General features: G+C 51.1%; 1 protein-coding gene across 2 annotated transcripts in view; it reads right to left on the reverse strand.

The window, feature by feature from the left end:
- The window catches only part of CLUH (CLUH binding protein of NUMT mRNA), a 42,438-nt gene that overhangs the window by 14,208 nt on the left and 4,078 nt on the right, over positions 1–24,152 (reverse strand). Inside the window, exons 1-13 of one of the 2 annotated variants that reach the window (XM_076354764.1) lie at positions 19,248–20,360; positions 13,246–13,442; positions 11,444–11,615; positions 11,141–11,284; positions 10,800–10,927; positions 9,995–10,149; positions 8,419–8,544; positions 6,126–6,273; positions 5,273–5,365; positions 4,029–4,723; positions 2,636–2,853; positions 1,866–1,970; positions 612–712 (exon numbers count right to left, since the gene is read on the reverse strand). In XM_076354764.1, coding sequence (XP_076210879.1) covers positions 612–712; positions 1,866–1,970; positions 2,636–2,853; positions 4,029–4,723; positions 5,273–5,365; positions 6,126–6,273; positions 8,419–8,544; positions 9,995–10,149; positions 10,800–10,927; positions 11,141–11,284; positions 11,444–11,615; positions 13,246–13,442; positions 19,248–20,139 — 3,174 coding nt within the window. In that variant the 5' untranslated portion in view covers positions 20,140–20,360. Of the gene's footprint in view, positions 1–611; positions 713–1,865; positions 1,971–2,635; positions 2,854–4,028; positions 4,724–5,272; positions 5,366–6,125; positions 6,274–8,418; positions 8,545–9,994; positions 10,150–10,799; positions 10,928–11,140; positions 11,285–11,443; positions 11,616–13,245; positions 13,443–19,247; positions 20,361–24,152 lie in introns of those variants that run through there. The other variant, XM_076354765.1, reaches the window with a different exon arrangement.

Below are 24,152 nucleotides of genomic sequence, written 5' to 3' on the forward strand. Positions count from 1 at the left end.
TTTGGGAGTGGAGATCATCAGTTCTACCCTCCTAGTTACAGTGCCTGCTGTAACATATGCATTAGCAGTCGATTTAGAGAGTCTTGAGAAGGGAAAAGCTGGTATTTCTTATCTAGCCAGGTGCATGGGTAAGCATCCAAAATGCTTAAGTCTTACCAAGGGAGTTTTTACAATAGGTATTAGTAAGAACAATTTCCCACTTCACTCCAAATTATTAGTCACCAATTGAGTCACAATCAGGGTCGGATAATACAATAAGTTGTGCAGGATGCCCAGGGTTAGGGAGGATGACTTATATGGTCTTTATTGTCCCAAACTCTTAGCAATAGCTGTTATTTACTAGTGCCAAAAATTCTTTGTTGGATTGAGGTGGGAAAATTGTGCCATGATGTAAGACGGGAAATGGAAACCCCCTCTTGCGCTTGCACCAGAGATGCTTGCACTGTTCGCTGTATTTCACCACTGGTGCCAGAACTCGGCTGCCAGCAGGAGAATACCACGTTTGCTCGGGAGGCGAAGCTGGCGTACCGCTGTGTCAGTGCTTGCTCAGAGTGGCCAGGCTTGAGGCAAGCTTTCAGAGGGGACATTACTGCTGGTCCTCAGTTCCTTACCAAACCTGGGATCTGGCACGACAGCAAGAACGCAGCAGCATCCTTCAGCAACTGCTTCTGATCCTGCACCTCCTCTTTGCTAGACTCGGGAAAACGAACACCTAGGAGAGTAAAAGAGAAAAACATAAAACACATCAACTCAAAGAAGAAACAATTCATATACAGAAAGCGTATAGTAAGAGCAGGTAAAAAGTTAAAGTGATTCTGTCTCCCTGGAATTAAAGATGCTTCTTCAAAAACTCATCTACTGTACAACGTTTCAATAGATAGAGCATTAGCTGCTCTGCTTGGTTAGTAGCTGTGCTGCTCTTGCCCACTCATTCATTGTTAACACAGCTTTTAAAAGCCCAAATTCTGCTCTTTATCTGGTCCATTCTACCTATTGCAAAGTGCTGTGTACACTTCCAGTGCAAAAGAGTCAACTGGCTAGACTGGAGCGGGAACATTTCAGCAGATGGACCAGCAAATACTGCAAGTGCTAGAAACTCAGAGCCTTTTGCTTTTGCACACCAAATTAAAACAAGGTTTTAAGTTCTAGCTGCAAAGTTGGTGCCAAAGCACTAATCCTTACCAGTCTTGGAAGATACTTGGGCGTTTCAAAACACATGCTCCTTCTGACACATTTATTCCAAGCTAAATTCAACTGTATGGCCATTCCCCGGCAATTTGCATGCATACAGCCTCGGTATTCACCCCCATAAACACTCTGGGAGCTTCTTCTGTGTTTCCAAATAAAAAATACTGATTCCAGCCATGGAAAGCTACATACAATGCCCGGGACTGACGCATGCATTTGAAAGGGCACTGTGACCTGCTTACCATAATGTTACGAAAACAAACCCTGCCCTTCACTGAGGATGCAACATCAGTTGTTCAACTACAACTGTTGTTTTTTGTGTAAACTACTACATTAGGATCAAATTTAATTTTTTCCCTCCATCTGCTTCTTTTCATGTGGTCTAGCAGCTGGGATGCTGGAGAATCGCAAGAAGATTCTTGGCAGCAATCTGCAGACCTCCCCCGAGCATAGCAGTGGGAGACAGCTTACTGCCTGCATTTGGTAGTTTGAGCATTGCAATCAATTACACTTCTTTCTCTTTTCTGTATCTTTGTGCTTCACGGAGAATCCTGCACCATGCCAGCCAGCCAAAAGCCAGCAATATTCTTAGCTACAGAACACAATTTTTTGTCTGTAGCTGGCTGGACACAGCAATCCTCTGAAGCAGGACTAAAACTAGCTCTTTGTACACATACCTGGTGAGAAAATATCTGGGTTAAACCGAATGTCAAATGACGTGTCACTAATGGAGCCTACAGCCTTGCAAGCATTTCGAATCACTTCTCTGCTTTTGGGATCCACTGGAGCAGGAAGAAAAATTGAATACAAATGAATGTGGATTTCAGAAAATGACAAGCCTAGCTATTAAATTAAGAGAAAAATTTTGTTACTAAAAGCAGCAACGATGGCACATTCTGCAGAAATCCATTATAAAAACAATCAGTTGTAAGATATTTGGAAAGGAGGATGGCTGCAAAATGTAAAGTCTGAACAAGAGCACGTAAGATGACCCAGAAAACCCATGGATCCACCCCCCAACCACAGATACTCAGAAATCCAAGCCTGGGATTCCCAAAGGCGTCTGTGCATTGCACACTTCCCAGCCCTGCTGCAGCCCACTCCCCTCCACCTGCACTAAGCCTCTGGCAGCTCAGCCCCGGCCACCAACCCTGCAGGCCAGCTTGCTGGCCAGGCTCTCGCTCCTGCGGCAGAGCTGATGGGCTTGCTGCCTTCAGAGACACTCACCCACCTACCCAACCAGTCCCCAGAGTGATTAATTCATTAGTGTGTGAACAGCTCTATGCAAAGAGCTAAAACAATATTGATAGAAGCAGTCAGTGCTTGTCCTGTTTAACAACAAATAATCACCCTGACCACCCCCAGTCTGGCATAGCTCCTACCAGTGACACAGCCCACCAGCTAGGGCAGGAGGCCTGGGCTGCTTCTGGTGCCGAGGATGAAATACCTGTTCCATCATCAGATGCAATGGTCTCAGCAAGCTCTTTCACCTGATCAAGTCCAGTCACGTTATCGTCTATTTTACCATCCTCTGACTCAGATTTCTCACTGTCTGCAGTACCGTTCTCCGGAGAGGCACCATTTTCCAGCGCACCTGAGCTCTCCTGCTTGTTGGCTTTCTGCTGCATCAGCTGCAGCGCAGCCAGCTTCATGAATAAGAGATACCTACAGTAAAGGAAAAGATGAATTCAGCACAGCAGGAGAATCCAAAAGGAGCACCACTGCTCTGCGACGAAAAAACCTCTCAGAGTTAGCATTATAGACCATACAGTTTCCCTGTGATGTACACCCTCTTCCCATGAGCTTTCCAAAATCAAAGGAGTGCACATTAGTTTATCAGAAGAAGCAAAACCAAGTGGGTTTTCATTACCTATCACAATGGGAAACTAATCCCTTTGCAGTGGTTACAAATTGCTTTCCACATGCAGCATCAGCAGACAGCTCGGGAAGACCCTCACTGCCAGATGCACAGGACTAGTCAAACACAAACCAGCAGCAATTTTGCCAGGAGACCTTAGCAGAGAGAGGCCCAGCCTCTGCTAGCCAAGGAGGAGCAGCAGCACCCTACGGCCATGGTCCTGCAGGCTGCTGGTCTGGAAGCTCTCCCAGGGAGCAGCAAAGCCTGCCTGCAGGCACGTGGCAGAGCTGGGAAGGGCGCTGGCTGCAGAACTGGTTGCTCAGTGGGCAGGGCTCCTCCGTCAGCAACTGAAGGGCTCGTCTTCCCGGCAAGCGAAGCACAGGCTCTGACCATCTGTGATAGCAGAGCACCTGCAGCCCTTCGCATCGGAAGCAGGAGCCTTAACATCACCAGCACCAGGCGGCCACGCCACATGACTTCGACTTGTCCTGCTCCCAGAGCTCCCACTTCCTCGCCTGCACTGAGCGAGCCCAAAAACCAACGCATCACACCACGAAAGTGCCTACAGCAGTTCCCATAGGTAATTTTTTTTCAGCCTCTAGGAAAAAAAGATAGCATTCTTTCAAGACATCTGGAGAGCCTTAAAAAGAAGCATAAATCCTTCCCATTCCCTAGCCATCAGGTGCACCAGATATCTGCAGGGAAAGAAGAACTTCTAAATGTTTGGACAGGAAACAACAAAAACAGATCTGGAGACTAAAAAGCAAACCACCTCTTTGCCTGGCTCCCTGTAACCCTGTCAAAATCCCTACTGTTTTCACCTCTCATTGATTTTCTATAATTGCACCTGCACGGCCAAGCAATGGGGAAATTAGCTGCCCACTTCTGGGAGGTCTGTTGTGATGTCCCTGGGACAATGCAGTGTGGTCCTGACTTGGACTGTTACCAGTTGCAGGTGGAGGAAGGGGGGAGCTCAGCTCACCTGTGTTCTACAAAGGCATCAACAAGCTCTTGCCGGAGACAGCAAAGCTTGTGTCTGTGCTGCTTGGGGAATCCCATTTTCTTACATTCCTCTGGCATCTCCTCCCCTTCAACAGGCAGGAAGTTTAGATCTGGAGGGAAAGTGCGGAGCAGGTCCAGGATGTAGTGACGCCCATCATTGCCAATAATGCCTTTGCACTCCACCGAGGAGCACAGCTCCACCTCCTCATTCTTGTCATTGAGGACTTTGTGCTTCTGGATCTTAAGCGGCCTGCTGGTCTTCTCCAGCAGCTCCAGATACTTGGGGTGCGAGACAACTGTCTTGCCAAAGTCTATTGACCCATAGATGACGCTCTGCTCCTGCTCCCGTTCCAAGATGCCAGGAATAATAGACTGAGCCGTCACCCTGTAACCTCTGTAATCCACCACTACAGTCCCCAGCGTGTACAGCCCTTCTACATCCACAGCATTATAGGTCCGCACACCATTGAGATCATTGGTAGGAGCTACATAAGCAGCAACATCTCCACCAAAGTCCTTGTAGTGGTCACGGACGTCAAAGCCCAAGCTGAAGAAAATGTTGTTCCAGATGAACATCTGCATCTTGGTCTCTTCACTGGGGTTGATGGCCATGACATTGCCATCAATGACAGCCATAGCACCTCTTGTTGCTGCTGCAGTGAAGTCACTGTGAACCTGGAGGTAAGTGGAGAGAAAGCAGGGTAAGGAAGGGCTCCCACCCTCCCAGCTCCTCGCTCTCAAAGCTCCCTGCAAATTTCACCTTCACTCCTCTCCTCCTGATAGCCTTCCAGCAGGCAGGCAGGTCAGCTGGCTTTTACTTTTGTGAGCCTGGCTAGTGGCCTGGATACAAGCTCCAGGAGCCAGAATGTTAGGGATCAGCATGGCTCAGACTCAGCTCTCTGCAGAGGAGGGCTTAGGTGTGTGTCCTCCCTCCCCCTGTTCCTCCTGCCCACTTGAAGGAGGACTGGATCAGACAGAACAGCAGAGGACTAAGAGGAGGCTGCCTCAGGGTCAGCAGGGAGACACGCAGTCAAGGAGCGCAATTCTTCCCCGTGGGGCTGGGAGCAGAAGGCAGACATGCAAGAGAGAACAAGACCCCTTAGCTTACAAACAGGGATCCTCCTCTTGCAGTTTCTAAAGGGTAGCCCAGGTGAAGTGTCCAGATGCAATACAGGCAGCAGAGAAGGGGCTGCGTGAGGAGCTGCCTGCATGTCCCAAAGTTACCTTGAAAATGGCTCGTTCTCTCAGCAGCCTCTCGGGCAGGTTCTTGCGCGGCAGCTCTCGCGTGGTCTGCAGCTCCTCATTCCAGTCTCTGGTCTGAAAGAGTCAAAACCTTGTGAGAAGCAATGCGTTATGTAGGAAGGGGCTGGCATGTCAGCGTTTCTGCTTTACGAGGCATTCTGTGAGAGAAGGGAGGGGAAGGGGCAAGAATTCAGGCTGCCATGGAGCTCAGAGGAAGGGACTTAGCAAGAGGAATGAACACTCCTCGTGAATGGACTTTATTTGGCAGCAGTTTGGGATAGATCTGTACATTAGCCCAGCTTATGCAGTGCAGTTTAACTGAAATAGCAGCTTGCTAGCTCTGGAGGAGCACAGTGCAGGTTTCATTAGCCAACACACTGCAATGGGGTCACACCGCAGGCAGACAGCCGCCCATAGGCAGCCGTTACAGCCCTGCACCGCTCACGGCCTGCAAGACTTTATGCTATGAAGCTGCAACTGAGGCATTTGAAATAGTTTGCTCAGAGACACAAGAGCCATTCCAGGCCTGACTGGCATGGAGGAGCACTCTGCCTTCTCTGCAGTGGCGCTCATTGGAGCAGGGACACAGGATTTATGAACACCCAAGCAGAAGTTGCTCCTCTCAGACCTTTACATGCTCAGGGAGTTGCAGTCTGAGCAGCACAGCCCCTATAGTCAAGGGCACTGTCAAGAACAAGGACTCCCGCAAGTTTTCCCTTGATGAGCAAAACCCTTCCACAAATACCAGTTGTCTACTTGTTAAAAGTTAACCAGCTCCCAGCACAGCTGGGAGCAAAACTCTTGCCAGCATTCTCAGGCGAAGGAAGACCAATACCTGTCCAGGTATGTGCTCTTCATAGCCCAGTCTAGAAGTATAAGCGTCTTCTGCCCGGACACAGTCCATGGCATGTTCTGCTTGCGGAGCCGTCCAGCTGTACACTTGGAAAGGAGTGGCTATCCTTTCAAAAGGGTGTCTCTGAACCCTAGTTTGGGAGTGAAAACAATTAGACATTTTCCAAAGGAAGATTTCTTTCAATTTATTTGTCCTGGTTTCAGCTGGGATAGAGTTAATTTTCTTCCTAGTAGCTGGTACAGTGCTGTGTTTTGGATTTAGGATGAGAATAATGTTGATAACACCCCGATGTTTTAGTTGTTGCTGAGCAGTGCTTGCACTAGTCAAGGACTTTTCAGCTTCTCATGCCCTGCCAGCGAGAAGCTGGGAGGGGGCACAGCCAGGACAGCTGACCCAAACTGGCCAAAGGAGTATTCCATACCATACGACGTCATGCTCAGTACATAAACTGGGGGGAGTTGGCTGGGGACCGCTGCTCAGGAACTGGCTGGGCATCGGTCAGCGTGGGGTGAGCAATTGCATTGTGCATCACTTATTTTGTATATTCTTTTATCATCACTATTATTATTTTCCCTTCCTTTTCTGTCCTATTAAACCGTCTTTATCTCAACCCACAAATTTTACTTTTTTTTTTTTTTTTTTTTTTACCGATTCTCTCCCCCATCCCACTGGGGGGAGATAATTTCATTTAACAAGTACTATACCCCATGATGACTGATTGGCATGGGCAGTATCTCTCAACAGCAGTCTGCAGAATTACTTGGGCTCTCCCCCTCCCCCTTTCCCCAGTTTTATCCTCAGTTGTATCACTGGAGATCCCCATCACCCTCTGCATTCGGAAGCGGAGGATGCCCACTCCCAGCTAGCCACCTCTCAGACTGGCCCTCAGCTTTCACACCAGTCCATATGGGTTGCATCATAAAACCAGCCTACAGCACACATCCACTAATGAAGCGAAAAAGAAAGCTTCACCAAATGGTCTCTTGTGTAATCTGTCTGCTCTCAGCAGGTGCTGGAGTCTCATCTGTATTTACTTCTGGCCCAAGAAGCAATACAGTATAATCATTTTTAAATGGCCAGATAGTCACAGTGGTGGCTGGAGGCCACTGCTAATTTCCAGCCCTTGTCTAGTGTCACTTTCATCTTCTTAATGAGAGCAGAAGCAGAGCTCCTGAAAGCCACACAATGTGCCTGTCAATTTGCACCCTGCTGAGCCAAGGCAGTTCATTAAGTGGACTCTAAAGAATGACAGGCTTTTGCACAGGACCCACTGTCCTGGAGCAGAATAAATGGTCCCTGCAGCAAGGACAGGAGAATAAAACAATATATTATTTTATTATTATTATTATTATTATAGGAGCTAGAGGAAATTAGAGAAAATGAACATGCATGGACATGTTTAAAATAATTATTCTCTCTCCACCGTAAGCCTACGCAAAGCCCTCATGTGTTACTTTCCCTGATATTTTATGCTTCAGTCTCTTCTTTGGATTCATGGGAGAAGTACCTACTGATCAGGTTACCAGCCCAGTTGCTGCTGCAGCATGTGGCCATGCTTCACATTAACTCTTTGCTGCCCAGCTAGCTAGGAAGTCATCAAGTCTCCCACGAGGCATGTAGCCAACACACAGACTCAGCAAGGAGACCCACATCTCAGGAGCTGGTCAACACAACAGCAGTTTCCCTTGCATGAACACTGCAGTCCATCTCTGGGCTTCCTCTCCCACTGCGCATGTTGCCCTACGTGTTCAGTTTCTCAGCAGGGACAGAGCGCGTTGAATTCCAGGTAAGCCCCACAACTGATACTCCCACGGCAATGGAAAGCTGTAGTCCCCCCACCCTTTGCTTTAGGCAGAACCGAAATCTGTAAATCTACATGCTGTAAGCAAGAGTCATCTTGGAGCTACAGCCAAGAGAAACCATCCAGTGGATAAGGATCAGGACTCTGGGCTTCCACCGGCCTCTGTTACTGTTGGGCTGAACAACAGCAGACAAGTCACATCAGCTCTGACAGCTCCATGTTTCGACTGAGGGAAAGCCAGTTACATCAGGGTGCTGCCATGACATTTAGTCAGACGTTTTGGGGTCCTTGCTGCATAGACTCCCATGTCCCAACCACCCCACCACTATGTGAGCTCAGAGAAAGCAGGCATTGCAATCCTTGCTGTATCAGAGCGGCATCCAGTTCCCACAGTCAGCCACATAGCTGAGCCTCACCAAGCAACTTCACAACGGACTACTCAAAGCAACTAGAGAGGGAAAAAAATGCTGCTACCGTTTCTTCTGCAGAGCGGCAAAGTTTTTTTTGAAGGTAGGGCTGATCTGGTTAAGTAGTTCCACCAAGGAATGACTGAGAAAACTGGGGTTTGCAGGTTTGGGATTGAAGTTGTATGCAGTAGACCTGCAAGAGAAAAAAAGAAACAAAAGTCTCAAGCTGTTGTCATACCTGAGACTTCCCATACCCTAGGAACGTGGTACATGAATGACAGCTTTCCATATATGCACTGCATGGAAGGCCTGCACAACGTGCCCTTGCTTGCAAAATGGAGACCATGTCGCACACAGGCAGATGGGCTGCAAGGGCCCTCTCTAGTCTCTCCACATGAGATGCAGCTAGTAACCCTGTACCTGGGCCCTGATGGATTGCACAGCAAATTTAATTTAGACCTCCTTCAGCCACCACCAGGTTCAAGAAAGGCTTATATTTTTATAGCTGGGAAGGACTGATTTCACAGAGCTTCCCAAACACACCAAAAGGGCCTTCACGTAACAATGAACCCAACGGTAATTGTACCACTGTACCAGTCAGTGCCCTCTCAAGATACCTCGTCTCCTGGCTGGAAGGCTGAGCACCAGACCTGCCAGGGGCACACTGACAGGTCCCCCTCTCCAGGTCACATTTTGCCAAACTCAAAAAGGCCACTTGTTTCATGTTCATTGTGCCACTTGGTCTCCTGGGACCTGCACTCAGATGTGTACCCTTAGACTCATTACTTTTAATTTTACAGATATGGGAGGAAACAATGGACTAAAAATTATTTCTTCCACGAGCCAGTTTAACACAGAGCACCTCCATTTCATAATGAGACAGAAGGTAGAAATGTGCTTGAATTTTATCTTCTATATTTTAAGCTCTCCTTCTCTTCAGGCAGCTTCATTCTCCTTCTGTGAATTATAACCTTGTATTTCAAATATGCAGTTTATTGTTGCCCAGGCAATTATCTGGATTGCAGGATCAAGGCCACCCAGAGATGTTCCTGAGCTGATGGTTGCTCAGGTACAGCAGGGTTTGCTGCTCTGAAGTTCTCTCCTGTCCACCCTCAACTCAGCAGGACTCTCTTACAGGCTACTGGGCTGGATGGACCCTGCACCTCCCTCAATATAGCCACTCTGACAGGCACAGCACAGCCACTTTAACAGTCTCTCATAGTCACTATTTAAAAAGAAAATATAAAAAAAAAATCTCGTCAAATCTGTGCCCAGCTTAGGAAATTCTGACAGGCTGTGCTTTTGCTTTAGGGCAAAATGAGATAGTTACAATGGTCAGGAAGGAATTCCCTCCCGACTCAAAATGCGCTAATTAGCTGATGACATTATGGGATGTTTAAATTTTCCCTAAAGCATCAGGCATTTATCCACTGTGGAGAAGTGGTACCAGGCATAACTGAACAGCCCAATCCAGTATAGCAACTCCTACAAACCCATGTGAGCAGCGAATTAAAATAGGCTATTTTCCACCAAAAAAAAAAAAAAAAAAGAAAGCAGCAATTGTTTGTTTGTGGGTTCTTTTCCAGTTGGCTATCACAAGCTCCCTGCTGCAGGGCAGGACAGGAGGAATCTTAGTTACTCACTGATTCAAGTAAAATCCTCGAGTGGATGCAGTGATACTGACGTGCCGATCCTCCACTGTGATGACATATAAATACATGAGGTCCCCATGCATTTTCCGGTTACCAGGTGGAGGGTTCCAGCCACTCATCGTCAATACCTTTAGGCACTGCAAAGGCTACAGAAGAACACAACAGAAGCAACTCCTGTCAGCAGGAAATAATTCCCTTCAGTTACAGAGTCATTCAATGTACATGCCAGATTCCTTTTACCTGCCGCCCTCGCTTGGTTCCAGAAACAGAGCTTGCAAAAAACCTGGTCTCGAGAGCACAGCCTTCCTCGAGCCATTCGCAGTCCACTAATTTGCCTCAGTTTGCTGCCTTTCACACCATAAGACACAGGTAAAAACAGACACCCTGGGCCTTTGGGCTGCACAAGGCATGGATTTCTTGCTGTACTGGTTTTCAAATGGCAGCTTCTAAATCAGAATCCAAGTGGGAGGGTATGGGAAACCTAAGGGTAATTTATAGTGACCTGCAGATCCTGTCTCCAGGACTTTGCAGCAAAATGCTGTTCTCCCTTCCCTGCCACCCCTCCCAACAAGACTGGCCATTTTACACTCTGCGGATGTCCAGACTCTGTGTCCAGCGTTTTGCACACAAGCTCTTGGACTTTATTCTTTTGGCTAAGCAGTGCTATTCCAGCACTCATTAAGCATCAAGCAGAGCAAATCACAAAGTCCACTTCAGTGCAGCTTTCAATCCCTGAACACCAGTTTGCTGCAAGGAATGTGCCGATAGCTGTTTTAATGACACAGGAGAACTCTACCTTCCAGTCTCTGTTCTGGGGCTGAAGGGCACACAGGGGTCTCTCTTTGCTACCTGGCAGGATATGTTCAGGAGGGGTGCAGTCAATTTGTTCCATTTCGGTACCTTTCTTCTTCCGTTTTCCACTGTCTAGAACAGACAGAGATAGAAAGTCAGTGCTGAAAAACGTAGCATTCCCTCCTCCAGTAATTATTCAAGGAGGAATGCAGAAGTGCTCCGAGTGTTTCTCTGCACTCCTGAATGATGTGGGTCAGCTGACGGTTACGATGTGTTTTAGCGAAGCAAGGAGTCAGGGGAATGAAAACACTGACCAGATGCCAGAGAAGCCTTTTTGCCCCGTACCTCCCAGGTCTCCTTCAGTGAAGACACTCAGGAAGGACAGTGAATTACAGTCCACACCATTGAAAGCATCTGATGGGTCAAGACTCTTCAGTAGGTCCCGAATGTGACGCACATGTATCCTGGCTTCTCGCACTGTGTATGGCTCTGATGAGCAAAAAGGGAGGAAAGAAACTGGAATTACACAGCTTACTCCTTTGGCACACAGGTCTCAAAAAGAAACCACAGGAAAGGGCTGCCAGGTGGCCAAAACCACTCCCTATGAAAACCCTCACTCATTCCCTCCCGAAATCTGAAGGAACTTGCCTTCCACCACTTTCAGCAGCGAGCCCTCCTGCAGTCCTTCAATAGTTTTCAGCTCAGCAAAGTTGTCGAGGACATTGCCATCCAGCTGCAGAGAGAAGCAAGTCCGATGGCAGGTATCTTCACGGTCCATCAAAACTTGGTGGATCTCTTGCACCATCTCTTGAGGAGAGACCTTAAGAAGGGAAGAACCCAGGCAGTTATTCTCAGTCCTCACACATGTTCTTGCCAAACTTTGTCCCTCTGCTGCAGAATCAAACACCTCTTGTACCTCTCCAGGCTTGGAAAGGCAGACTCTAGCTCTCCCTCCCAGGAAGATCACTTCTGTCCCTGCTGGGAGGGCACTGCCACCTCTGGCAGGATTGGCCACCCCAGCTCCATCCCACAGGGCTTGGCACTCAGAGGTGTCACAGCCTGGTGCTGTGCCAAGCACTCGGCATGGGACAGAGGTGGCAGAGAGGGCAGGGAAGGAATAGAGGGTGGTGGGGGAAACCAGGGGCTCTTCCCTTATCCATTCACATTGCACATTTGTGGTAAGGCTTTGAATGATGCACATGGAAAACAGACCATTTCCTCCACTCGATCTGCCGCGTGATGTGGCATGTCCATGCCAGTGCCACACCTCCAGGGCACACCACCTGCAAGCGTGCGGCTCCCGTGACGCAAGAAACCGCCCCAGCTTGTGCACCAGGGCTGCTCTCCTACCTCCCTGCTCTGGCTCCAGAACCACTGACACTGCTTTCGAGCTAGGAGGACTCAGGGTAGTTTACATAAGCTGCTGTAAACAACATGGCCTGCTATTATTAGCCTATTAAAACTAACAGCCAAGGGGATTTAAAGGAGAAAAAAGCTAGGCTGAGGTACAGCTAGTTCCACGGGGGATGTAATTTCACTGCACTCTCTGCTAGTCTTGGGGAGATAAGACTTCCCACTCAGTTTAGACTCCAGATGCCTCCCCTGAAAGTTAGAGATACTTCATCCAAATGGTTTTCAGTGAAGTATCAAGCTAAATCAGAATATCAGCTAGGCATGTCAAAGCCCGTCCTGATCTGGCAGCACATGCCATTGTCCACATGACACGTGTCGAGCGCTCTGTGCAGAGGGGAAGCAGAGACTGCATCGTTTGCTTGATCTTCAGGCTGGTGCTTGAGCTCCCTGAGCCGTGCTAGCGCCTGTCGCTGCACCAAACCCAGGTTAGCCTGAAGGAGCATCATGCCAAAACCACTGGGCAAGCAAGGGATTTTCCCTTCCTGAGAGTCAGACCCAGAAATCATATTTTCACATCCCTCCTTTAAAGCAGCCCAGAAATGGGAAGGCCATTTCCCCTGTGCTCAGCTCCATGCCTGAGCCCCTCTGTGATGGACAAGGAGCACTACACCTCGGCTAATTCCCCCTCCTCTTGCTCCACACCTGGGATCTGGAGCAAAACACCCTCCCTGTCCTTGCAAAGCCTAGGCAGGCCTGTGCCAGACAGCCTGTTGCTCACATCTCCTCTTCCTTCCTTTTTCTCTAGAAGCCACTGGTCAGGCAGCTTCTCTCCTGCACCCTCCATGCTTTGCTGCTTCCTTCCCCACTTAATCCCATCAGAGGACGGATGAGTCAGGGAGCTGTGAGCAGCCTGAAGGTACTGTCCAGGCCATGGGGGCTAACAGGGGCCTTCCTGGGCACAGTCCCCTGTCCCCTTCCCTGCCTGGCTGGCTGAAGGGACAGTGCTGTGTATTCCCTGGCTCAAATGCTTCCCGACTCCAACTCCTCCTCCTCCAGCACCGCCTCCGTTCCCCTCCCCAGATGGTGAAGGGAGATACCTGCAGGGAAAAGGGCTCTATCCCTGGCGCACAGATCTTGACGGTAAATCCTGTGTCCTGTATGACAATGACCTCCTGGTCATTCCCATCTTCTCCTGGGTCAGCCTCCTCGTGACCGTTCTGCCTGGCATCCTTCTCGCCCTTGAGGCTCTCGTGTGGGCCGCTGCCATTCATCAGTGCCACGCCAGACGAGTGCTCTGGGCGAGAAGAGAGGGATTTAGACAAGGTCTGAGCAAATGGACGGTTCTCTCCAACTGGCTGGAGAGGCTGGTTCAGACACCACCACCCTCCTCTGACCAACCCAAGCAAACCAGGGGTTAAAAGGCAGCAAGCGTTTTATTCTGCACTTGGTGTTTACTAGACATAGGTGTGCCAGGCCCTTCCCCTCACAGCATAATTAACATGCTCTCGCTCGCCTGTGGGGTTTGCATCTTCCACAAACCGTGTGCGGAGAGGGGAGGGAAGGAAAGCAGGAAGGATAGGTCAGTGTACAACACATTCAGCTTAGTCTTAAGAAGCCTCTTTAATTAAAAGAAATGGGTGTGTGGTGCTTTGCGGCCCGGAGGCAGCTGTAACCTCTGCACCAACATGTTACGCAGCTCCTAACATACCTTCTGGTACACTACTGTTCAGCCACGAGAGAAGGGAGGGGAAGAGACAGCAGTTGCATTACTAAGCTGCATGTCAAGTGGGAGCCAGGTTACTCCACCAGGCACACAAACAGCTCCCACGCCCCTGCGTGCATCTGGCTACCCTCTGCATTTCCAAAATACTTTGCAGAGATCCCGTGGTGCCAGGGCGAGGCTTTGCCTAAGCAATTTTATTCAAGAAAAGGTGACGACATTCTAAGCGCTCATTTAGACAGATGCGTCACAGGGACAAGGAGCTCTCTGCACCTACTTCAGCGCTCCCACAATGGTTTGTTTTCTTTTCCAATAAGGCGGATAGTGTCAGAGCTGATAAGATCTAGGAAGCTGCAGGTCTCCTAGAGCAGCCTACACCCACCAAACTGGGCTGGGGACCACGCTAAAGAGGATACACTGCATTGTTGGACTGAGGTGCTGCCAGGGTGAGCTGGAGTCATGGAAAGAGCCGCTGTTGAGAGAGGGAAGAGACCCCCTTGCCCCCAGACTGGGAGCAGGGCACTGTTCTGATCCACCTACGCCCAGCAGCGAACGCTGGAAGGGAGTGGGTGTCACGCCCCGCAGGGTGTGTTCGCAGCACAGCTGTCCTGTCCCAGCCACACAGAGCCAGCACACCTGGCTGTTAGACCCCCAAACTCACACATGGTGGTTCTAGCTTGGTGCTCCCAGGCACCCGCTCACATGCGGTGCAGACGGAGCGGGCTGGGGGCTTTCCCAGGCACCAGGAACAGCCTTTCTGAAAGGCTGCACGGGGTCGGGGTGGCTCAAAGCCAGGATAACGCCCCAAGGCTGCTGAGCACCAAGCTGCAGTCCTCCAGCCAGCTCCACCTGGCAGGTCTCTTTCCTCCTTCTCCTCACCTTCTAGCAAGGCATCAGTCCTAACCCCAGCTGCACTCTGGGGGAGATGGCAGCTCAACCTCTGTCATTTCTGAAATGCAAGACTGGTGCTGTGGCTTGAAGACCTAAAGCTATCACAGCTAGTTCTCACCTATCAGCTCCAACTGCTCCAGCAACCCAGAAAAGTCACTCAACCTTCACCCTGTATAAAAACAGGGATGGAAACGCTATATCCCCTTGCACGCCTCTGGAGTACAACACGAGGCTGCAGCGACAAGCCCTGCTGAAGTGTCCCTGGAGGGTCATACTCCTGCTCCAGACTATGACTGCCAGCAGCAAACCCGCCTCAGAGACGACTGTCAAGGCTGAATTAAGAACATGGTGAAAGAGCAAGAAACACAAGGAAAGCACACACGTTCCAAAAGGCAGCAGGTAACAGAGCTACCTTAAGCAGCCTCTGCTGCCTTCAGCATCTCAGCAGCTGCTGCTCATGTTCCCTGTCACTTTGCATATGTCCCTAAAGCAAGCTGTTCATTTCTTTGACAGATGAAACCACAGGCAAGCCAGACGAGAGGCCCGGCTCTGGCTCTTGCAAGCTGCAGTCATGCTAGAAAGGAGGAAGAAAAGCTCCACGCAAGAGTGCCCCAAGAGACGTGGTTTCAGAAAAACCACGCCATGCCCAGAGGGCTGGGGAGAGCCCCTTGTCACACCCTACAGCCAGCACAGCCACGCTCCTGGACTGCCTGAACACACGGAGATGAGGAGGGAGAGCAGAAAAGGTATCACAGAAAAGCTACACCTGGGGCTACTAGTACCGTAGACAGGATGACCCACCAGGCTCCCGAGCCAGGCTTGGTCCAGCCCCTGCCCACCCAAGCAGGGCAGGACCACTGAACTTTTGCCTCTGCTGTAACAACCAGAAAGAGGAGGCAGAATTTGGCTACAAGGAAGGCTGTAGCACTGACCAAAGACCCAACAACCCATCTTCAACAGCTGTGGCAGCAGCCAAGGGAAAAATCCAGGCACAGCTGCAACGGTGCTGCCCACCACCCCGAGACCCCCAGTCTCCACCTATTCGTGACCAAGGACCTTTTCCGACAGCGTCACAGATACCAAGCTCGAAGTGCTGCTTACAGACGGCTGACTTTCGCTGGCAGCTGAGGTGTGGGAGGAGATGTGGGATGTGCCAGCTCCTGTCTCTCTGCTCTCGTTCCCAGCCATGTCGCCTGTCCTGATGCTCCTGCAGTCTGCCCTGTGCCATGCTCCAGGCACACTCCTGTGCCTGGTAGTCATGCTAAAGGCTTGACCAAGGATGCTTTCCAACCAATCAACTCAGCAGTAGCGAGGTGGGCACTGAAGCTACTTCTGTGCCACAACAGTTGGCAGAATATTCCTGAAAGGGACACAGTCATCTGAGTAAATGTGATTTTGTTTTATGTCTTTTTTCTAAGCAAGATCCAGAAGAGAAGGTGCCTCCATAGTGAGCAGAAATTAACTGGCCAGCTTGGAGCTGGAAGTGGGGAGGAGGAAAGCAGTGCATAGGGACTAACCAAATCAGGAGACAGGCTTCAGACAGAGCTGAGCAACCCATGCACATGCTGGTCTCGAGCACAGCAAGCACCTTCAGCTGCAAAGCAAAGCAAGACAGGGAAAGCAAGCATGCAGCAAGGAAAAGTTACCAACCAGGACCACGCTTCTGCTTTTCACTACTCAGTGGTATCAGATCCCCAAACTACCGATTGTTTCAGAAATCAGAAGACTGTTTCTTGTCTGCAGAAATACAACATATTTGCACTTTCCATCCCTCTTTCCCTACTTGAGTGAAGACAGGGCTGGTACAGTTCTGCACTTTGCGACAGAAGAGACATGTAGAGGCAACATCTTCATGTCTCCTTATGCCAGAAGATCCAGCTCCAGCCAGCACTGTCTTAAGTTTAGAAACAGAAGTTAAGCCTGGACCAAGAAAGAATGGCTGTCCAGCAGGTTAACCCTCTGATTTAAGGCCAGCAAAGGCTTTCCAGTGGAGTTTTTACAGAATGGGTATGTTTTGACGAAAACAGTGTGTTTTGTTTCAACCCCAGCTGACAGCAGCACAGGCGAACTTGCCTGGAGGACGTGTTGCCTGCTGGGTGCTGACTCACTGCATGTACTCTCCCTACGGGGAAGCGGAGCTTCACCCGCCTGCCTTAAAGTCCGTCACCAGTTCTTACCGCCTGCTGCAGACCCGCTGTGCCGCGGCCTCAGCAGTGGCAGCAGGGAGAGCAAGGCAAAAGCATCGGGCACTCAATTTCAGCATATTCAAGATGGTAGTAAAAACAACAAGGACACCTGAAAGACACCTGCAGAGACCTCTCTCCTGTTACTCGCTCTCAGTTCAAGCCCCAAACAGGCCAGCAGCTGCGTTTAGTTGCAAGCTCTCGCCTGCAGGAGAAAGCGCTGTGCAATGCACCCAGGACAGTTTTGCGGAGGGCGGCTGAGTCACAGGGAAGCGGTCCCACCCGCTCCAGGAGTGCTACCCGGCCGCTCCTCCCGCTTACCGCCCTGCTGGAGACGGAGCAAGGAAATCCCTCCTGGTACGCGTCAGCCTCGAAACACGGTTTTGCGGTTTCGACCAAAGGCTGTGACCTCCAGGCTCCCCTGTCATTCCAAGGGATGCGCCAGCATCCCAGCAAGGACCCTCCTCCTTTCGGCCTTTGGTTTGTACCCGCAGGCGCATCTGAGGCTGCTAAGCTCTGGCTTGTGCTGGCTGGCAGCCGAGCTGTAACACGATGTTCTCATTGCTACTCGGAGCACAGCGTGAACAAACCCTGAGTGCATGCAAGAGTAAAGCGTCAGGAGAACAGGCAAAGCAAAACACTGAAGAGGGGAGGAGGTGGCACAGGCACCGCCTCACCGCAAGGAATCGACTGCCTGACTGCAGCTCGCACCCAGTAGAGAGGTTCAGCGAAAGGATTAAGTTTTATCTTTGCACCTGGACAACGAGTACACACGCCAAGGTGACAGGCCCCATTTTTATCACACGTCCTATTTACAGTGAGCCTGCAGAGGTGATGGGCACCTCACGAACCCAACTGGTCAGGATCCCAGCATGAAAGAGGGTGCACACCTGAACCTGAGTGTCACTGGCTGCATATAGTGATAGCATAGATCATGGGAAGTTTTAGTTAATAACTAAGTAATGTTCAAACAAATCTTCTAAACTGAAGTCAGTCACTAATCCTTTTTTTACATGACCAGGTCAAAAAGACAGCAACATTATGCTGCTGCAAGTTAGCCTGGTCTGGAGAGTGCGGGAAGCAACAGTACCAAACCCACCGACTGCTCGGTAGAGGAGATCTGACATTTAGTAACAGCAGAGATTATTAGAGACACAAAACTGAAAATTAAAACCCTACCTTTTCCATCACTGAATTTAGGAGTGCATTTCTTATTATCGGCTCCAGTGTCATTCTGAGGGCCCAAATTCTGCCTTTCGCTCCTCAAAGGTATTTGGAATTCTGAGCAGTGTAAGACAGTTTCTGCGTGGTCTCCCAACCAGCTGTGCCTGCAGCCTCAACACCCGCTGCTGGCACGCTGATGGGCACATGGAAAGCAAACAAGGTGCTAAACCAGAAACCAAGCAACCAGCTTGGGTCAGTCACCCTACACATCCCCTCATGCCACCAGGTGCACCAAAAGACAGCATTTGAGACCAAAATTCAGCCACTACACAGGGACTGAACAAAACCAAAATACGGTGATAGAAAGGCAAAATTTGACCTTGAGACTTGAAAAATAACCTGAGTTTCTCATACCCTAGAAGACCTGGTGAGGACAAAAGTCACTCCAGCTCCGTTACCATTTGGTGCCACATTGGAGCCGTGCTGTGCCAGTTTGTGGAGAAGCGGGAGAGGAGGAAAGCAGGATGCGGCCGAGCGGCTGCCCCGCAAGCAGCTGCTCCCCTCCCACACCGCAGCAACTGGCTGGGGCCCCACTGTCCACACAGCACTGGAAAGATGCACTGGGCGGAGGAGAAGGAACATCCCATCCCTGTGCTCAGGGCAGCCGCGGAGCTGCTCCATCCCTACAGCTCAGGCATCTCCTCCCACCCGCGCGTGGCTGAAAAGAACCAAAGGCTCCGGGCAAATGCTGCTCCAGTCCCTCGCCGCCCCACGCTCCCGTCTGCACTGCTGCAGGCTGGGCCTGGCAGACCCGCTCCCATCCTTTACAAAGGCCATGTTTGCAGTCACAAACAAGAGAAGGATTTGCCTTATGAATTAAGAAAAAAATAAGCAAAACCCCCTTACGTTTGTTTTGCTAACACGGACAAGGCACAGACAGGTCCCTCTGTGGTACACACCCCGGGTGGGATACCTTGCCACATTCCTCCTTTTCCTTCTACCATGAAGTTAAAATGTCACCTTGCCTCCCCTCTCTTTTGTCCTGCCCCATCCCACAGGCACGGGCTGCCACCCACCCCTGTTACGGGCGTACAGCGTTTTGGCTACACAAAGCATGACAGAATGCCACACCGCTGAGCACCTAGAAGTGTGAACTTCTTTTTCTTCCTCTTCTTCTTCTGGTGCTGCTGCTTTGAGGGCAGTCCCTGCGCCCGAGAGTCAGGATCACAGCTTGACCTGCCGCCGGGGCAGGCGGCGGGGTCTGTCACTACAAAACCAGTACTCGTGTTCCGAGTCTTAGATGACACCTTGCCAGGGGGGACAGGCAGCACAACTGTCCTCTGGGACGGCAGCATTTTCCCCATGCTTGCTGGCAGAGCAGAGGAAGGTGTCCCAGAGCTCCCCGGGGAGGGAGCAGTACCTCTGCATTTCAGCACGCTGTCCGGACCCACTAAGGCTGTGTCTAAAAGCAAGGCTGCTCGTCCCTCACCGTGGCCCCGGCTGGCAGGATGTGCTCCAGGGGCCGCATCCCCCCCATCAGCTGCTGCCACGTGCTCCTCCCGGCAGCAGGATCTATGGGCTAAGCCGCTGTCCTCAAGTTTCACACAGCTCTGGCAGGCCTCAAGCGACTGAGCATGACCGACCAGCCCTGCCGGCCCTTCCCCAAGGTCGGCTGGAAGGACAGCCACCGCACGGGATGCCTCTGCCTGCCGGAGCAGGCCAGCAGCACCAACGCCGGGTCTCAAACAGCTCTTATCACAGACCGTCACCGTTCCTTCTTCGCCCTTGGCCTCGGATAGGTCTTGGAGGTATTCGGTGCACTTCTGCAGGCTTCCGGTCACCGCCTCGCTGGGGATGATGTCTGGATACGGCCCAGCACACTGGGTAGCTTCTGGCATCTCCGGGCAGACGGTGCAGCTCGTGGGAGGCTTCGGTAAGAGGGGTGACCTCTCATCAGGCGAGTTAAAGCTGCGTGTCTGGAAGATTAGATCGGTGACATGCCTGCAGCAGTTTGCAAAAAGGCTGTTCCCCATGATAGCAAACAGCCTGGCTCATACACCACCGGATTAGAAAAGTTAGTTTTGTTTGCACTCATATATTGGAGTCCCCACAAGGCAAACTCCCACGCAGCAGCCCTCACCCTCCACAGCTGGGACCTGCTCGCCTTCTCAGGCAGTCGGCCGCCTTCTCCAAAGAAAACTCCTACTTGGCCTCAGGGTGGTGGGATGCAGAGGACCGGCAGCTGACTCCACACGGTGTCCTGTGCACCCCTGAGCTCACCTCCCGCGTGCTCACCAGAATCAGACGCTGGGCTTGCAGCAGTTCTCCCTAAGTGCCGCACAGCGACCTTCATCCACCGTGCGCCTTCACCCCTCTCCCCGACTGCCACGCTCACACCGCCATGATATCCGTGAAGCCCAAAAGCAGCTCCCCACAGCTGAAGCTCTCCTCTCCCTGCCACACCAGAAAAAAAAACAGACATGTATCTAACAGGTTCTTCAGGCGCACTCGCAGAGGGATGCCGGCCCGATCGCCCCGGCCCGGAGGTGGTTATAAATAGCCCGATCTCGAGTGCTGCACCAGTGCAGCATGGGACGAATGCTGGAGCACTTTAGTGCTGCCAAACCTGTAAGCAAGTGAGATGCATTGAATTACAAGGCGAGGGCAGTTACTATGGCACGCCTGGGCCCAGGCACAGCCATCCATACTAAGCAGGCGAGCACAAAACAGCCAGGCAGTGAACCAGTAAGTAGTTTCCAGACGAATTTTCTGTCCTCTCACCCTGCTCTGCCATATCAAACACAAACAAACCACAAAACCACACACACAACCCCCTAACACCACTCCTCTCTCCGTGCTAATTTAAGAAATCCCGGCAACTGAAGCAGGGATTTTCTGCTGGAGATTTCTGCAAGCACCAGGTGCCCCGGGGAGGCTGCAGCCGAGCAGGCCGCAGCATGCCTCCAGCGAGGCTGTGCTGCAGCCGCCTGCTCCTAGCCTTCCCCAGGCAGCATCAGCCAGGCATCACGGCTCCTCGTGCACAGGCACACATCCCATACCAACACACACGCTGCTCAGCGTTCAGCTACTTGGGTCACTTCAGTGATCCCAGTTTCCCGGGACACACGTGAAAAGCCGGATCTTTCAAACACACGATGTGATGTGCAAGAGCTGCAGCCTGAACCAACCAGCCTTGGACCTGCCTGGGAAAGCCTTTGTGTCTGGTTAGCAAACCTGACAACTCCCCCACTCCTGGGCAGCCCAAGTTTTGGCACAGGCTTCCTTGGCAAGTCTCCCGAGCGCTCGACACAGCTTTATGGACGGGAAGGGGCGCAACTCTGCACTGAGCAGAAGAAAAATACGTGCCACATCCCTAGCACAAAAATCTCAAAACTAGAACAAAGCCAAGACCACACAGCTCACGTGATCACTTGCTCAAGGCCAACACAACACACACAGAGGAAGGGCAATCCCTTCTCCAAAGGCGGCCCTGGGGAGGCCAGAAGCAGCCCCCAGAGCCTCCGTGCCAGCAAGCCACCTTTCAGCAGAACCTGGCTGAAAAACAGAGCAAAAGCTCCCCACAGAAAACCCTGGCTAGCTTCTGTTGTCCTTTTAAAGGGAGGACGAATCAGAAGAGAAGTCTCTCCCACTCCAAATCGTTTGAGCTCCTGCCCCAGTAAGCAAGGAGCCCTAGGCACCCCCATGGCTGCTCCTTTGGTGCAGGAGCTGCCAGGCCTGGGAGCCCTGGAGCCCTGAGACAAGGCACCCCTCAGCCTCGGGAGCCAGCACCAGCTTTCAGATCACATCAGCATCGGTAACTCATGTTTTTCTGACGATTTTTGAAGGAGTTTAGATGTATTGACAGCTTCAACTCTTCCTCCTTATCAAGAGACCTCTGGGAAGAGGCAGAATCTCCTCCCGGAGAAGTACCTGGTCAGGACGTCTCATGAAGCTGAGCAGCATTTCTTCAACTCAAGCCAAAGCAAATTCAGAGCAGTGCAGTATGTGCTAGCTTTAACACGTGAAAGCTGGTGTCAGTATAGCAAATGCAAATTAAATTTTAGCTGAATAATAAATTAAACAAAATAAATAGTTTAATGAATGTAAATAAATTGACTAAATGAATAGGCCTTAGCTCCAGAGATGGCCCTAGTGGAAACGTTTCTGCAGGACATCCCGTCAGGGCAGGTGGGAGACAGCATGGACATGCCTCCCTCTACCTCCCCAGCGGAAACCACAGCTTCCCAGAAACTTTCAGCACTTTAGGTGCAACAAGCACTTCTTTTAATAAGGGCCCACAGTGAAACGTTAGAGCTGCTCTACTGCCGTCATTAAACTCAAATTGGTTATAACCCATCTGTGGGTAGTGGTATAAGCACTGCATTTATTTTTCAGTGGCTTTACAACACTGGGGACTGACTCGCACGGAGAGCGCGGCAGGGCTGCAGCGTGCAGCGCTCTCGACGAGGGCCCCAGGCTCACTGGTCTGGATGTCTCTCCTGCAGCACTAACAATCCATGGATGGCAAGTGGGAAAATTATTCATTCCTAGCTCCTGTGCATCTGCAGTAAAATTTGGCTGGATAGACGTAAACAACTCAAGCCACATTCCAGCCTACTTAGAAACTTGTGGCTTTTCTGTATTCGTATTGATACTGGGACATTTGCATTGCAGCCGTGCCCTAGGGCGTTCACGGGGTCCCACAGCTGCTGGCTCAGGCACTTACAAGCCACTGAAATGCCTCATGCTTTGCATTTGGCACCCTGAATTACCCATGCTGTGCTCTCCACACCTGGGAACTACGTTTAAACCCGTTTGTAAACTTTCTACCTGGCCAAAACTTTGGAAACTTAGTCCTGAAACTAGCTGGCTGGGTGACCCCGCTACAACAACGTGCAATTCAAACATCACAGAAATCGGGAGCAAAGACTAGGACCTAAGGCAAAGTGCAAAGATCAGCACCAACAAAAACATCAACTATGTTAGGAAGAGCATGTTTCTCAAATTTCAAGAGACAAGAGCCAGATGAAGGAATCACATTTCAGACAGACACCAAGAATCAGTTGATAATTCTCCAAGTACACGTACTTTATTCTGGCACATACCTTAGTTTCAGAAAACTACTGAGACAGCGAGAGCCCAAGACAGTGAACTATTCCGTTAGACTATGTGCAGTAGGACCAGCAGAACATCAGGCTTGCAGACAGAAGCAGCTGTGCTGGGAGGCAACAGCCACAGCTCCAGTGTCGCAGGGGAGACTCCAGCTTCACCCCGTGCTACCACTGACGCCTGTCACTACAACCACAGCAGTTCTGGAGAAAACTTGCATGCAGCGCAAGCCTGGAAAGACCAACTTTGCTGGTCCTGAGAGCCCTATATAAATCTTAACGTGGCTGAGAGCCCCAGGACCTGCCGAGCTGACGGCACGGAGCTCTGGGTAGGATTTGCAGGGGAGATCCGATGGCTGCGATGTTGACCTCAGCAGCTCCCGCTGCCTTCCTGCATCCTGTGGCACAGATGTGCCGATTAGCCCACAGCCTCCCACCCGTCCAGCCCTGTGCCAGCCACCTGCGGCTGCCCCGGGCCGCACACAGCTCCAGGGAAACAGGCTGGGCGGCCGCTCCCAGCGGCTCTGCAAAAGCATGCTGCAGGCAGGAGCCTGGGAAACTCGCCTGTCCCGCAGAAACCCCTCTGCCAGGGACATCGAGCACCCCGTCCTACCTCGCACAGTGCTATAACCTGAGCTGGCACCAGAGCCGCCTTAATCCCAGCCAAACCTGCACGCTGACCTTCCCGGCTGGTGGAGGCTTCGCAGGCTTCAGCGCCACTGACAGTAAAGAGTCTTACCCCCAGTGCCAGCTCGCAGGGCACTCTGCACGACATGGCTTGCTAACAGCCAATATCCACGTTACCATTTCCAGTCTCATCCAACCGCAACGGCAGAAGATTAGCTAGCGGAGAGCCTGGGAAGGAGGGCTGGTGTCAGGCTAATCCAACCCGCAGGAGCTCTAGGCAAGCAGGGCAAGAGTCACGATCCTGCAGTTTT

Source organism: Aptenodytes patagonicus, chromosome 17 (assembly GCF_965638725.1).
Source record: "Aptenodytes patagonicus chromosome 17, bAptPat1.pri.cur, whole genome shotgun sequence".
Classification (NCBI taxonomy): Eukaryota; Metazoa; Chordata; class Aves; order Sphenisciformes; family Spheniscidae; genus Aptenodytes; species Aptenodytes patagonicus.